General features: G+C 38.4%; 1 protein-coding gene across 1 annotated transcript; it reads left to right on the plus strand.

Moving 5' to 3' along the window:
• The first annotated feature begins 1023 nt into the window (after positions 1–1023).
• On the plus strand, positions 1024–15899 carry Klp61F (Kinesin-like protein at 61F). The gene is made up of 17 exons (XM_088263591.1): positions 1024–1198; positions 2373–2523; positions 4078–4230; positions 5187–5494; positions 5784–6032; positions 6638–6891; positions 6971–7200; positions 7820–7983; positions 8671–8810; positions 9264–9562; positions 10487–10654; positions 11882–12190; positions 12589–12720; positions 13258–13480; positions 14268–14383; positions 14925–15137; positions 15716–15899. The coding sequence occupies exons 1-17, from the start codon at positions 1131–1133 to the stop codon at positions 15821–15823; spliced, it is 3285 nt and encodes a 1094-aa protein (XP_088119717.1). The 5' UTR covers positions 1024–1130; the 3' UTR covers positions 15824–15899.
• Positions 15900–17504: the final 1605 nt, after the last annotated feature.

A 17504-nucleotide genomic window follows, 5' to 3' on the forward strand; every position in this document is an offset into this window, starting at 1 on the left:
CATCAACGACCGATTTAAAAATGCTTAAATCGTTAGGAATAAAGTTTCGATGTTAAGTACAGTGGAACCTTTCATAACGAGTAATTCGCATAACGAGCAAAAAAATGTAAAAATATTGCTCCCTTGACGAGCGACTTTTCGCATAGCGAGTAAAAGTGAAAAGGCCAGTCCCCCTTTCATGACATTCACTTGTGAGCCGGGACTTCCGCACCAGTCAAAACAAAAAATGTTTCGCTTAACGAATAATATTCTGGAACGAATTATGCTCGTTATGAGAGGTTCCACTGTATTCAATACCTATCCAATTTGTTTTATTATATATCTGGATTTCCCGGATCAAGTAATAAGAAACATCCTCCCTTTCCATCATTTTCTGAAGTGTTTATTTTATATAATTTATATTTGAAGCACTAACTTTGTGATTTTCCATTTTATAATTAAAATGTAATATTTTTGTTTTGAAATCAATATAAATATCATTTATACTGATTTTAAAGTAACATTTTAATTATTACGTTTATTTTATATATTGTCGTCATTTGATGCCCAAATATTTGTAACCCAAAATCCCCTAAAATAGCCCGTAGCCCGAAAATATGTACGTAAACCGAAACATTTTTCCACGGGTTTTGTTCGTAACTCGCATTGTTCGTAACCCGAGGTTCCTCTGTATTTTGAAAGTTGAATTTTAGACTTCTAGAAACCAAAACATTCAACTGTTTGGCTTTGAAAATTTAAATTTAAAATGCCCAATGATTGCACATGTGAGATTTTAATTTTGACGTTTAAAAAGCTGCCAAAACGCGGGCAACCAACTCACATAAAATCTCCGAATAAGAATGAATTTTAATATTCGAGAATATATTACGTATTGAGCCATCTGTTGACGAATAGGAGAAACACTGTTAATATCGGTGCCAGTTTATGATTATTTTTAGAATGAAAATACAGATCTCTTCTTACCATACGAATCGAGTCACGTGGCTACCGGTAAACCAATCAGATTGCTCCATAGCTCAACCGCTGATGATGTTTGAAATTTGCTTTATAACGGACGTTCGCGACATTGTTTTGTAACTTGTGATCTGACAAATTGGTACATTCATAATTATTGTAAATATATAAACATCATGATGAACGGCGAAAAAGTTAGTCGGAAGGAGAAAAACCAAAACATTCAGGTTTTCGTACGGTTAAGGTAGGATTTTATCATATGTATTTGCCATCAGTCATCCGGTTTGGGTTACAAAAATTTCCTAAATTTGACATTTTCTGAATCTAAATCGATATTTGATACGTAAATTGGTTATATTTTACAAGCATATTAACAAAAATGTATTTGTCCTCATATTTTCCATAGGTAATATGCCAATTTTTGAAAATATCTACGTGTTTATTACCTCGCTTATAACGGCTAATGGAAGTCTTCAAAATATGTTTATTCAGTTTTTATTGATTCGTTAGCATTAGCATTTTATAAATAAGAACTTTATGAATTCAGATTTAATTCAATTCCCTTCTCTAGGCAGTTTTTACTAATCAGTGAGTCACTATCTAGATGTACCGTTTTGGGTATCTTATTTCGATGAGGTTACATTTTACCCAGATATACATAATATATCAGTCGTTTCAATTTATCCCGTCTACGAATTTATAGAAAAACATAAATGGTACCTTCACAAATTTGTATTTATATTTATGAGATACAGACTATGATTGCATTTTGTCAACACAAGAATAAATGTGTTTTGACAGTAATTTTTTTAAACATCTGCTACATTGATTCGATCTTTTTTATATGATTTATCTCATTTGCAACATTGCACCACTCGGCACAGTTGAAACATGTTTTATTTATTATTTTGAACATTTATTTTCTTGAGAATCATTAATATTTTATTGTAATAACAAGTATTTGTAAGCTACAAACCATTATTTTAAGTTTATTTTGGCATTAGTAACTTATTTTTTGACTTGAAGTGGATAATTTCATGTTTCATATCATGAAATACAAAATTCTTATTCTTTATTTACTTAACATATTGTTGTCGGTCGGTTTTTACATCAACCTCGACTCTAATTGTAGTCAGTCTGCTGCCCGACCCTCAGTATACTAATCATAAGTAACTTCAAACATCCGATCTGTACATTGTTTTTTGGCATCTCTCGCCCTCTACCAAAAGTAAGCAAAGAGAACGCTTATAAGCGTCTTCCGCTCTTTACCAACAGGATGTAAAAGACACTTTGAAGCGTTTCCCGCAAACAATGTGTTAATATTAAACATAAGATTCCAGGGCAGATTTTGATACTTCTTCACGCATATTTAATATGTACACAGATGGTTCAATGAGATTTTTACAATGACATTTTAGACCTATTAATAACCGGGAGCGGGAACTCAAGTCTATGGGAGTGGTGGAAGTGTCCGGGAACAGGGAGGTCATCGTGAAGCAGTCTCCTCTCGAGACCAAACTCTCCAAGAAGTTCACATTCGACAGGGCCTTCGGACCCAACTCCAAACAGGTTTGTAGCAAACGCAAACCACTCTATCCCAACTTGATTTCTATTATTAATAACTGGCCGCTCGTTTAGCAAAGATAATATTTTTTTTTATTTATTAAATATGGTTACATTTTTTAAAAACAATTTGAATCAATTTCTATACATTTATTCATATGGCAAACTTGTAATTTTAGTTTCGCTGTGCCTCTCCAAAAAAGAGACAGCTATATTGGTTACATAAAAATAAAATATTTGCTTAAAAAAAGACTGAATTAAAAAAACTTTAAGAATGTTCCAATTTACTTGAATAAGATTTGTTTTGTTTAGGTAAAGTTCTCTTGATCCTTATTTGCACCCAACATTGTGCAAAGTACTGCATTGACCGACACAATGTAAACTGATCGGTAATTACTAAGCGAGGTGATCAATCTAGCGTTTGAACTGTCCAGAGTATAATATATAAAACCCTTATCCGCACCCCAATGATGCATAGGGCACTGTGTCATATAAACGCAGTGTTATCTTTATCGTTTACACATGAACGAAAGGTGATCAGGCCTCCGCTTCAGGTACCAGTCCATGGTAGTATTGAATAAATATTACAGTGAATAAATCACTTATATTTATTTTACCCCCCTTGGGAATCGAACCCGGGACCTCCAGAACGGTAGCCGACCGTGCTGACCATTACACTACGGAGGCGGACAAGGTCCAGAGTAACTTAAAATAAATATAATAGCATAAATCACTTTTAATTATTTTTAACCCATTTTTAATTTAATTTTTACTTAGTAAATACCACTATTTCTTAAAAATCTATTGTGACACGTGTTTTGATGCAGTCCGCATCAAACAATGGTGTTAAATAAAATGGATGTTAAACATATGGATGTTAAATAAAAAATGAATAAATTTTACCACAAAGAAACTGCCGAATCAATTAATGAAATTATTTTTAACCCACTGGGAATCGAATCAAGGACCTTATGCGCAGTAATAAAAGACGCTGTCTACTGCAAGCATGTCATACCCGCAGTTATATTTTTCAATTATTTTAATTCTTCATTGAAATAATTTTTTTGGATGGAAACATGATATTCTTTTACAAAATCATTAAGTTGAATCTACTGTACCTCATGTGACTGTCTTTGATAATAAATTATTCACTTAAAGTTAGATAAACATGAAAAAGAGATTTTTAAGTTTTTTGATGTGGTCCGCCGGCGTACCCAAAATACCTTAAGGTGGAGACTGACCAGAGCATTTTGTCGTAACATCGCTCGCAGCAAGCATCACCGAGCATCCGAAACTATGGATGGAGCGCTCGGCTCGGTGTACTGACTGCCTGAATGCTCGTATTGTGACGTGTTACGTTACGAAGAAATGCTCCGGTCAGTCTCCACCTTTATGCGGCCCTTGGTGCTTTTTGAGTTTGACACCTATAGTCTACTGCACTACAGAGATGGGCAATGTTCCTCTTATGTCTGTTATAATGTGGTCGATCTTGGACTCGTATCTAACGTATCACTTATCCACGAGTATGACAATGAATGTGGATCGTTAATGATGTTCCAGGTTGATGTATACCATGAGGTGGTGTCTCCGCTCATCGAGGAGGTGCTGGCCGGATATAACTGCACGGTGTTCGCCTACGGGCAGACTGGCACAGGGAAGACGCACACCATGGTGGGGGAGAGCTCCGTGGATGGAGACGTCCCGTGGCAGAATGTGAGTTACCATCTCGCTGTAATGTAGGCACCATTTATGTAGTGGTAAACTGTGCTCATATCGACAGGTCCCAAATTCTTCAAAGGAGTAGGGTGTTTGAAAAATCTAGTGAACATTATCAAAGTGACTGCTGGTATTAATAAGACTAGTATACGCATTCACAAATCCTGTTAAAATTTATCAATGTAACAAATAGTCGATTCAGAAAATAATGTATTCTACCGTCATCCAGTTAAAACCATTATTTTTCTAAGATATTACTGGCGCTTTATATGTTGTGTACTTAAAAATCAATATAAAACTGTCTGTATTGTTATGATTAATGAAATTTCAACAACAATAAGTGGAAATTTTGATAAACTCTATAATTCTTGTACTTTCTCTGAGCCTTAGTTTTTTCAAGAAACGTCACTTTGGCAGTTAGTGTTTGTTATAAGTGCTATTAATTGATATTTATTTATCTTTTTTTATTCCTGTTCAATATTAGATGAAAAAATATTGTTTTTTTTTGTTCTGAAAATATCAAAACACGCATGATACCCATGGTAAAAAATTAAAAAAATTATGGCACAACGTCAGGTCAAAGATGAGTGACATACAGGATTGAATTTTTTAACTCTGTTAACAACTATGTATTATAGAATAGACCCATGTGGTCCTATTCAGATTTGTATCTACCAATATATCTTTATTATTGCTTCCTGACCTTCTAATAAAAATAAATGTGAAAATAGTGGAAAAAAAAATCTCGCAACGGATTTTAAATGTCGGGTTTTAAATAATGTGTTAATTTGCACAACAGACGTAAAGACTTGAGGTGATTGAGATTGTTCAGTTTATACTTAGCCAATATTGAATTTGAGTACATTGAATTAACTTTTTGTAATGTGCACCTGGAAGATGTAAGCGAGATATACGCACCTGTATATTTGTTATGTTGAGAATTGTATTTGCAGGACCCCATGGCGGGAATAATCCCTCGCTCGCTGAGCCAGCTGTTTGACGAGCTGCGCATCACCAACTCGGAGTACACGGTGCGCGTGTCCTATCTGGAGCTGTACAACGAGGAGCTGTTCGACCTGCTCTCCTCCACCGAGGACAACTCCAAGCTGCGCATCTACGAGGACGTCACGCGCAAGGGCTCCAACATCGTCAACGGGCTCGAGGAGGTCACCGTCTACAACAAGAACGAGGTCTACAAGATCATGGCCAAGGGCCAGGAGAAGAGGAGGATCGCTTCCACCCTCATGAACGCACAATCCAGGTACACTACTCCTTCTCACGGGACAGAATCATAGACTAATGCCCCTCTTATTCACACCCAATGGCACCTAGATTTCTGGACTGGTACCTGAAGCGCCATTAACTGAGGATGAGAATAGGACGAAAGAAGTTAGGCAGAGGTGATTCGGTAGGCGTTCTTAATGTCGGGATATAGATCAGTATAATGTCACGATGGACAACAATGTCTTGAAACTGGTATACTAATAGAAGAAAAATATTTAATATAGTAACTTTGTTTTATGATATTTAAATGTGATTATTTTCCTTAGCCGTTCGCATACCGTGTTCACCATAGTGGTCCACATGAAGGAGAACAGCTCCGAGGGCGAGGAGTTGATGAAGATCGGGAAACTGAATCTGGTGGACCTGGCGGGCAGCGAGAACATCTCCAAGGCCGGCTCCGACAACCCGGCGCGGCGGGAGCGAGCTCGCGAGTGCGTCAACATCAACCAGAGCCTCCTCACGCTCGGCCGCGTCATCACCTCGCTCGTGGAGAGGCACCCGCACATCCCCTATAGGTACGCGCACTCTCCGTATGAAGACAGTACCTGAGGTATCTCTACATGAGAGATTCTACCTAACTGAGTTTCACCAGGGTACGCTTGGCTACAACAGTTTAGAGACTAGAAGGAAGTGTATTTGATTACGGATTTTTATCCACTGTTGCGCGGTATGATGGATAATCCTGAAATTATCCAGAGCATTGGTCAATATGTTCCAGATATTTACATAAGACAGCGTCGGCATCGATTGTTTCACATTCCTATATACAGGACCAACCTGCCGATGGTTATTCCTGTAGGAAGAGCTACCGCTGAACAATACCACGCTGGATATTGATCTGTTCCATGTGTCTAAAGGAGTATTCCGAAGAGGGATTCTTTTACATCTTTAGCAATAGTAATAGTGTTCTTGCTTATTTTAGATATTCGTCAATTTACCCCCTTAAAATTAAGTTTGTAATGTGTATGTTAATTATAAATAAATAAATTGAATTGAATTGACAGTTATCCGGTTAATGCTCGAGTTGATAATAATAATTTATTAAGTGTCATTTTCGTATAATACTACCTGGAGGGCGTTTATACGGACATGGATTATGATATGAAATGCCGCATTGCAGGGAGTCCAAGTTGACCCGGCTGCTGCAGGAGTCACTGGGGGGCCGCACCAAGACGTCCATCATCGCCACCATCTCGCCCGGGCACCGCGACGTGGAGGAGACGCTGTCCACGCTGGAGTACGCCAACCGGGCGCGCTGCATCCAGAACAAGCCCGAGGTCAACCAGCGCATCACCAAGCACGCCGTGCTCAAGGAGTACAGCGAGGAGATCGACCGCCTCAAGAGGGACCTGCTCGCCACCAGGGAGAAGAATGGTGACGCACCTTCCCTACTCCTCCTCCACACAAGGCGAGATAGTTGCGCGTATTAAAGTATTCACCTTGTCTCCCACAGGCGTGTACATCTCGGTAGACTCGTACTCGGACATGACCAGCAAGATGGAGGAGCAGAGCAAGGAGATCCAGGAGCAGATCCTCTACATCCGCGCCATGAAGGAGGAGAAGGACCGCATCCAGGGACTGTTCCAAGAGATGGAGGAGAACCTGCGCCATCGCGAGGAGCAACTCAAGAGGACCAACTCCGCCCTCGCCAACACCAACATAGTCCTCCTCGACACTAAAAAGGTAACTACTTTACCCGAAGCCTTCCTTTACTCTGTAGTTGCGATTGTGAAAAAACTTATGGACATTACTGAGACACTAAAATGTAATTCTAGGAGCTACAAAAAAATATTTAATTCCTTCCATATTTGGCATTTATTTTTGTTAGTTTCCAAATCCAATTAAAAAAGGTAAGCAAATTTTATGTGTCAAATTAATTTATATTTTTGTATATATTTTTATGTATAAAAGAGAAATTATTTTTCTGATTTTTTTCTAATAAATTTGTTTTGAATATCAGACAAAATATTATATAAAAATATCACAAGTTTTGTATAAAATGGAAACCAGAATTTTGAAATACATATTTTACTTATTATGACGAGACTTGAATGTTTTTTTTTTCAAATTAATGAACTTTTACTTTACTTGACATTTTTTTTTGTTTTTGTTTTTCTTAATTTTATTGTTAAATTATCATTACTGGAGCAAATTCGTTAACGCAATAAAGGTACATTACTAGATTTTACAGCTTTATATAAGATGTGATATGGTGATTTACTTCGCAAAATATTTTTGTACCAATTGAAAAAAATCACAATGTGGGCGAGATTATTTGACTGTTTATTACTTGGCTGTTTAGGAATTGGTCGGAAGTCGAAACGAGTGCGAGGAACAAAAACACCTGGTGAAGAAGCAGGTGGAGACGGAGGTCAAGCTGTCGGAGCAAGCGCGCTCCATTCTCGGCGTGGCCGACACCAGCACCATGGACGTCACATATCTCCACAACACCGTGGATAAAAAGAGGTAACTATCAAACTCAATTTGACCATTCTTTATTTCATTAACCTTTCCCTTACGGTTCTAAAAACTTTCATGGCAACGGTGATATATATATTTTGTACACCGTATGAAAATGTGATTTAAAAACGGGAAAAATGTGAATATTCTTAAATGTCGCTTTTATTGTTCGTAGTTGAAGTTGAAATATAACAATTTTGTAATGTTAGCTCTGGTAAGTATCTGAAAATGAGAAAAACTTTCATCGCAAGTAGCCGCCATAGTTGACATAGCGGCACATCCACCCCCAAGGATGACTTGTACGCTACTAAAATGAGATCACCGGAAACAGCATGAAGCTGCGCGTGTACGTAAAGCACGGCACACATGCACACTGAGAAACGTTTGTGTTTTGGCGATTCTATCCTCGATTTTTTCACAAATTATTTATTTCCGTCACTGCAAATGAATAACTTTATACTTTAATACTTTTATGTAAGGCATCTTTCATGCATTTCTTATTCGTCCAATCAAACCTCAACTTTGACTTACCTAACAGTGTCAATTGACTGTTCAAAATAACCGATGCAAATTGTGTGCAAACCTACTCAGTACATTATGTTCACGTTGGAAGTGTTCCATACGCAAGTTATAGTTTTCTATAAATATCCGAGTCGGTGAATTTATTGTAAGCAATGTTTTGTGATTTCCCAGAGTACTGGAAGACAGCAACCTGAAGAGAGTTCGAGGCTTCGGAGAGCAGTCCGCCGGCCATCGCACCCTCATGAAGAACTACCTGAACGATGTTACCGACTCTCAGATCCAGTGCCTGCAAGCTCTGCAGAATCTCATCGGTGAGTGTAGGGCGCAGCTAGCATACACGCACACACACATCTGGGACACAACACAAATGCGTAGTTTGATAGTATTTGTGACAGAAATGAATATTTTTCAGATTGTTAAAAAAAATCACATGAAACATGGCTTTTATATCTAAGAATCCTCATCTGCACCCGATGGTGCATAGGGCACTGCATCATATAAACGCAGTGTTATCTTGATTGTTAACACATGAAGGAAAGGTGATCAGCCCTCTGCTTCTATAAAACCAGCCCATGGTAATGTTGAATACATATTAGAGTGAAAAAATCACTTATATTTATTTGACCTCCCTGGGAATCAAACCCGGGACCTCCAGAAAGGTAGCCGGGCGTGCTGACCATTACACTACGGAGGTGGACAAAAATTATTGATTAGTTTTAAATAAAATTATGCATAACCGAAGTATCTCTTCCTCCTCTACCCAGATGAGCAGCACTCGGAGCGCGCGGCTCGCGAGGCCCTCGCCAGCGAGCGGCTGACGGCGCTGCGGCGGGAGGTGGCGGCGGCCCAGCACGAGGCGGGCGAGCAGGAGGCGGCGGCGCGCGCGCGGCTGGCGGCGGGCTGCGCGGGCGCGGCCGGACGCGCGCGCAGCCTCGCCGGGGCCGCACGGGCCTCGGGCGGCAAGCACCTCGAGCGCCTCGCGCAGCAGCTGGAGCGCCTGCAGCAGGACACCCGCCGTGACGCCGACGCCGCACACAGGATGACCCACTTTGTGCAGCAATGGGTAAATCATCATATCTTGAGTCTAAGCTCAACTAGCTTCTGCACCTGCAACAACCTCATTGTTATACATATCTGCATACTTCTGACCCTCATCAGTGAATCAAATATTTATGGCAAAAAAAGTTTTTTTAAGTATTTGCGGGAAACTCTTAAATACATATGTATGTTTGTCTGAAATAGTAATTGCGGGAAACTCTTTTACATGCTGTTGGTAAAGAGCAGGAGATGCTTATAAGCAATCTATTTTTTTCTCTTTTTTAGGCGGTTTTTCATCAAACCCGACACTAATTATACCCAGACAGTCAGTATACGAATAACAAGTAACTACAATGCCAAAAAACATTGTACAGATTGTAATTGCGTTTGTAGTTACTTGTGATTAGTATACAACCATAATTAGTATACTAATTAGGGACAAATATGTGTTAATATTGCGGACATTGAAATGTCTTTTTAGAGGCCTGGGACTGCTCGAGACCCAAATCTGTCATTGTTACTCATGTACTGCAATAGCAAGTGTCACTGTCATGTGTTGGAAAGTGACGCATACTTTAATATGTAGTTAAAGAAATATAAATTAATCCACCTGAGATTGGGCTGCTGTGATTAGGACAGCTAAAATATTGAACATAAAAAAGAGGTTTTTCTGCATTTATTGAATTTACAGGTATTTTTAATAATGTAATTAACATAAGGATAATAATGAAAGAAAAAAATCAATAATATTTATTTGCGAATTTGTCTTTGAATTTTATAGGAATGTCAGTTTTGTTAGTAAACTGTGCCTGTCAATTTAATTCTAAAAAGAAAAGAAAGAAACTGGTGAGGGACCCTTTATGCTAAATTCATTCTTAATTTTTCTTGTAATGAACTACTACATAAATGTACTTTTATTAATTTTTCCATTTTTTATGAATGGTTGCAGAAAGACATGTTTGTTGCGAAGCTAATGAACGTGCGTCACGTGCAGACAGAGTGGTGTGAGCAGACAGCGGCGGAGCTGGAGGGCGCCGCGGCCCTGGCACGGGCGCAGCGCGAGGCCGCCCAGCAGGAGGCGGCGCGGCTAGCTCTGGCCAGGAAAACGCAGCAAGAGGTACCCACTTTTTGTTTCACATCTTGTGTTCGCTTCACACTCTGGGTATTATGTAATATATAAAACCAAATTGACGTAATTTTAATTGAATTATCTGGGTGGCTATGAGAGATTTCCAGGATATGGCTACGTTTAGTGTACTAAAAGTTCCTACAATGAATGTTTGGTTAATTTTCAAATCATTAAATATTGCAAACCATACAGCATACATTATGCGTGCATATTTGTACAGTGAGCTCATTTGTGTTTGTGTCAGCCATCAATATGCGAACGCTATTTTGGACGTTTTGCGATATCTATAGTATTACGATGGATATATGACACAACCTGAACCGAACAAAGGTTCTTCTTCTTCTCCATGAGCCCTCTAACCTCCACTTTCCATTTCCTCCAGTGGGTTGCTGCTTGCAGCCAGTTTTTACCCCCTACAGCGAGTATGTTGTCGGACCATCTCTTTCGGGGTCTTCCAACACCTCTTTTGTTCTCCCAAGGTCTCCATCATAAAATTCTTGGGGTCAATCTTGTGGGGTCGTGTCTCGCAATATGTCCTGCCCATTGCTATTTGAGTTTTGCAACGCGATCCATGATATTCTCTACTTTGGTTCTTTTTCTGGTATCTCGCGGAAAAAAAGTTGCTTTATTCTCAATATTATTAATATTTAAATTTCGTAGACTTAACTTTAACAGTACTAAATAACACTATAGACTTTAATATTTTTCGTAAGCCAACTTATACAGACACGGTCATTAATAATATTTCTAATCATCCAATTTCCCACAAACATTCTGCTTTCCACTCGATGATACATCGCTTAGTGAATGTCCCGTTATCCAAATCTATCTTTGTGACCGAGATTAATACGATTAAACAAATTGCGTTAAATAATGGTTATAATGTAGAATTAATTAATTCTCTTCTGAAAGCATGTTGGTCTTCGGGTCGACCAAAAATCGCATGTGTTAGACATTTTGTGTAGTTTTGAGTGTGTAAATGGTGCTATGGTGGTGAAGAGTAGTATTGTATGCATACTGTGTTAGTGATTGTCCTGACGAAGAGACGGATACGTCTCGAAACCGGTAGACATAAAAATCTCGGAGAGTGGTTTTATACTAATTTTATTAACATTTTTGTAAAAAAAAAAAATTAGGTAAAAGTTGCTAATAAAAAATTAACAATTATCTTGTTTTCTTTTTTGGTAAATTAATTTGCTACGGGGGTATTTCCAGGAGTTGACTAAAGAGATGCAGCAGCTCCGCAGCAACATGGAGGCGCTGCAAGTGAAACTGGAGTCGGAGCTGATGGCCCTCTCGGGCGAGGAGGAGGCGGCGGCGAGCTCCCGCGAGGCTGCGGGCGCGCAGCTGGAGGGCGCGCTGGCGGCGGGCGGGCAGCGCGCGCGCTCCGGCGCCCGAGATGTGGCCAGCGCGCTCGCCACACTCGAGGAGGAGGGACATGCCTTCCTGCAGGACGTGGGCGGGCAGGCGGCCGACAACGCGGCCCGGTTCGAGGCCGCCGGACTCGGGGAACGTCAGATCCGGGTAATACATTCGGAGTGGTGCCGACATACCAGTATTCGATGATTCTGTTAAAAGTTAGATCTTGTAACCGAAAGTCCATACCAAAAAATATCATATAAACCAGATTCTTACCTTCTGTAACCTATGCTCATTCATTAAATATCATTTTTCTGGAAACGTAAATTATTGTCGCTTTGTACCTAACGTATTTAAAATTGAAATTGAGACGACATCGCCAAAAGAAGTGGTCGAGAAAGGCACCAAACCGTAAGGAGTGCCAGGCAGTGAGGGAGACCTTCACTCGGCAGTAGTTGGATGCGGGTTGAAGTCGCACAATTAAAATTGATAGAAAGGCGACCTTTTTCGTTTGATGGTTTTTCAGGATGATTGGCTGATAATGTGAAATGAACTTCTTGCAGGAATCTGTAACGGAAATGTCTTGCTACTGGGAGGAGGCTTGGAACAAGAATTTGGAAGAATTGGACAGTGTCGAAGCGGAGATACAGAAGGAACAGTCTGAAGTCCTCTCTCACCAGCGTCAGAACTATGAGGTTGGTTGGCGCACTTATCTATATTTTATATATGATGGAGTGTACTATGCCCCGCTGTGTTCGAAGCTGTCCAGCAAAATTTTGTCAATTTTTATATCCCCATAATTAAAAAAAAAAAAATTCTAATTCCAAAACTTTTTATAACTGAAAAATAAAATTTTAGATTCGATTATTTTCTTTTGTTGATTAAATAATAAAACAAAAAATACGAATTAAGCTCAACACATTACCGCCATCGCAACTACCGGTTTTTAAGAACAGACCATAAAAATGATTGGTTTTTTAAGTTTTTCTTATTTGCCGATTCCATTCAATTTCAAACTTATTATGTATATACACCTTTTACTGTATTCGTGTTATCTCAAAATGCATATTTTTTACTTTTAAGACGGGAAAATTGTAAGTTCTATTGGAGGAGAATAATTATTAAAATGTTAACTACAATGTGGAACATTTAGTCATTTATTTTTTAATCAGTAATAAAATTACATTTTCATCAATCTTTTGCGGGGAAACTTATAAAGCGTTAATTATTAGACGTTCCTGGGGCGCTGCTCTGCGGAAACGTTGGAGATCCTGGAGGGGATGGAGGCTGCCATATCCTCGCTCCCTCAGCAGCAGGAGGCTACCCGAAGCGGCGTCACGAAGCTCCACCTGTCCTCGCAGGAGTTCAGGACCGAGATGGAGAAGCGGCTCGGTGCTAACGATGCCCTGGAATCCAAGTTCCTCACCCAAGACTACCGGCTCTATTCTCCCACAGGTCTGTCACAATCATTAATCATCTCACTAATAATATGATGAGTTTGTGAGGCATTGTTTACTCTAAATGAGAAGTATGATGAAAAATTCTAAAAACAATTTTAACATAAAAATTTCTATACCTAATATTTTATTGAATCCCTAACTTAAGTTGGGAAATTAAAATCATTTAGTTTTACACAAAAGGCATGTTTATTTAAACAAAGTTTTTTTTGGCATTTAATTTTTTTTGTTATTTCATGGCCCAAATTTAACTCTTCGTAATAAATTATGCCTGTAATTTTTGCTTTTTTCACTGTATTTTAACTTTTTTCCCAAAATGTATGAATTCCTATAATGGAATATGATCCGTGAGCGACCCCTGCAATTTGTTGCTAAACAGGCGATGCAAACATGAAAAATTAAATATGACATTTATTAAGATATCTGTATTTTAGGCATATCTAAAAAAACTAATATGAATCCCATTAAGGGTGATAACTATATGTTTAAGTATATTTCTTCAAAAATTCTGTGCACCTACTGTTGACACATATATGAAATTAGCAATGTAAAAAAATATGTTTTCCTGAACTTTTTGTATACTGTTGCTTTTAACCTTTTTGTATTCTACATTTTCTTAGTAGTTTATTTTCAAAAAGTCTTATTAGTGATCAGTTTTCCAAGTTATTTTGCAGTTTTAACTTTTAAATTTAAATTCACACTTTTACGTTAAAATGTCAACAAAGCATCTGTGAAGTGCCGGGAGATTTGAGTTTGTTGTATATATATTTGGTTTCTAATTTCAGGAAAGACTCCGGTGAGAAGGGAATTCTCGTACCCCCGGGATCTGGTCGCCACGTCTCCTCACGACAGAATACTTCGCAGATTCCGGAACTTGAGGAACGGAGTGAGCTCTCCGCAGGTCATTACTTCACTCACTCTTTACATTACGCTTACCTACCTTCGTCTTAAATTAGGAATGTCCTCCTTTCGTATGAAAACTGACAATTTATTGTGTCTTTCGGTAGATTGTTTTTTGTGATTTAAAAAATTAAGCAGTATGAAATCAATAATGTGCATCTTATATTAAAAAATATATGATAATTCAATACATATTTATGAATATTATTAACATATCATATCTGGCGAGAGTCTACAAGATAGAATAAGGAACACCAGGATAAGACAAATATTGCGAGATCCAAGATGTTGTTAGGTGGGGAAGACAACGAAGGAGACAGTGGTATATGCATGTGAGGAGATACATGTGAGGAGATGCATGTGAGGAGACACTCCCGGGCAGACCACCAAAGATGGATTGACAGCTGGGAATCAACATCGCACGAGGCTAATCCCTCTTTCTTTATACAGGCCACAAGGCCTACACCAAGCGGAAGAAGAAGAATTATTAAAAGTGTAATTTTCTTAATTTGCGCATTATACGAGTTATGTTTGGTCCACAGAGCGTACAGGTGATTGATCTGGCAGAGACTCCCGTGAAGGGGCGCATGGACTGCTCCCGGGAGAGCAGCGACAGCGGGACCGCGTCGCCGCCCGATGCGGAGGCGCAGTTCGCCGTGCCGCCTGCCCCCCGCCTCCCCACCCCCCTCGCCACCTCCCCCATGCACAAGTGCACCTCCGAGGGAGACATCTACTCCCTCCTGAACACGGACGCGGTGAGCACCACCCCTCAACTAGCTAACCGTGGCTAGACAAGCCAATTTGCGACTATAGAAAGACTCGACATCTGTCCATATATAGATTAAATAGAGGTTTTCCACACGTGTTTGTAATTAAGAGCGGGATTAACTGTCATTTGTGGGAGTTTAAAAATATTCACTATTGCCACGGTTGTTTATTTTTCTTTAACCCAACTTCCTCAATAGTGACCATCATTGATTTAATCGCCAATCTCCCGAAATATTAAAAATAAGCATCAGTGCCAACCTTGGCTCAAAATCATTTTGTACCTAGTTTTGATATTACCAAGGGCGTAGATCTACCATTCGGATATGCTAAATGTTGTAATAGCGTGTCTATTTCTGATCGTAAGGTATAGATTTAATAGGTAGGTACCCTCTGTATAGCGTCAAGCCACCTTCTCTACCCGAGTTGTGATTTCCACACCGCATGTAACCACCTGGATATACAGTACCATTCAACCTTAGTGAACGCTACTCAATAATGACTGTCTCGGAATTTCGAATTAATCGCAGCGACTGGTGTCTAATAATTTTGTGCCTTTTGTCCGCAGCAAAGTAAAGAAAACCTGAACCGTTCCGCTAATGACAAAAAAGAATTCAAGTCTCGGCTCAGGCAACCCGCTTCGCAGAAGAAAGTGCTCGGCAACAGGAACAACTGATCACTACTGCGATCGCAGGCAAACTGCCCGCAATGCCGGATAACACAGCGACAGGACACCCATCTATAGGTTATTCCATTTGTTTGGCAAAATATCACTTCGGAGACTATTTTTCTGCATTTGAAAAATGGACATTTGAGAGTCATAACAGATTGCTGTTTACTTTATGTATATTTTCGTTTTATTTGTAATCTGGCATTTGTTGGTGTGCGTGTGTATTAATATCTCTTGTGATTTTATAATATTATTTATAGAAAAATGTGTTATATAATATCCTCTGTACAGCCATATACGGGGTGTTTGATGGGGGAGGATTGTCAAACTTTTGGAAATATTCCGATCAATTAGGCTTCCTAATTGTATAATTTTCAACTAGTGCATATGAAGCGCTTGAAACAAATCATTTATTAGCATTCAATACAAATTGATATTTAGTATTGAATATTTTAAATTCATTATATTTACTTATAAGGTATTGGAATTGATATAGAAGTTAATATTGATAATATTACAATATTTATCTTTTATTATTTTATATGATTGTGTGCTTATTTTCTATAAGAAAACATTAAAAATTGGTACAAGAATATATTAAATACAATAAAAGTTAGTAAATTTAAAATGAAAGGAATCATTTTTTCACTCATTTTCCACAATCTAATTTGCGGTGATGTTTGGAAAAATGTGTATTTTTTGTTGATTGACAAAATAATTAATTAAGCAATTAATGAAATTGAAAATTGAAGCAATTAATAGACAACAACAAAATCTGTTTTCTTTATCTGGTTTTTCGATCCTTGTAAATTTATTTACAATTTTTAATGAATATATATTTTTTTACAATTTAAAAAATATAAACTTTTTAAAACTTTTATATAAAAATCAGAAAAGCCTTCTGGTGAAGTTTACATTTAAAATTTAGAAGAAGAAAAAACAGGTTGTATCTTGAAAATTGTAACTTTTGTCGTAGTGGTAATTTTAGTTTTAACGAATTCCAAATGACTTCCTCCGTCACCTCTTATAAGCGGAGTGACCAAACCCAAAATCACCCTGTATATAACCTTTGTTTATTTAATTATTCTTTTAATTTTAAATGTTATTATTCCTTATTACTTATTAGTTTTTATTCCCAACTGACACGCCGCCCGATGGTGGGCTAATAGTTTTACATGTGAATGCAACATTTGTTAATTGATCATTAAAATTAAGTCCCATGGCACAATCAGTAAAGTTACCGTGAACGCTCCTCACCGATTGTCACAGAGGTTATTCAAACGATTGACATTTGCAATTTCTCATTGATGGGAAATAATGTTTCTCGACCCCTATCTGTACCCAAATGGTGCATAGGGCACCCAATCTAAGGGTCTCGGCATACAATCATTAATCGTACAAAAGTTATTAAGTCCTACGCTTCAGATTCTCAGATGAAGAAATGGATTATATATTTTGGGATATAAGTGATAATAGCGAAGCACATTACCGCTATATGGAAAAGGAAATGGAGGAAAATATTAGGCCAGGACACTTGGGGTTGCATATTCATACTCGTATAAGCTTTTGTTAAAATCGTGCATGTGTTGACCTTTGTATCGATGAATGAGTGAAATATAAACGAAACTCACAACCCATTTGTGATTTATTCATCTAAAATAATATGCATATCTCGATTGGCAATATT

Source organism: Brachycentrus maculatus, unplaced genomic scaffold (genome assembly GCF_059751285.1).
Source record: "Brachycentrus maculatus isolate JH-2025_06_01 unplaced genomic scaffold, ASM5975128v1 h1tg000201l, whole genome shotgun sequence".
NCBI lineage: Eukaryota > Metazoa > Arthropoda > Insecta > Trichoptera > Brachycentridae > Brachycentrus > Brachycentrus maculatus.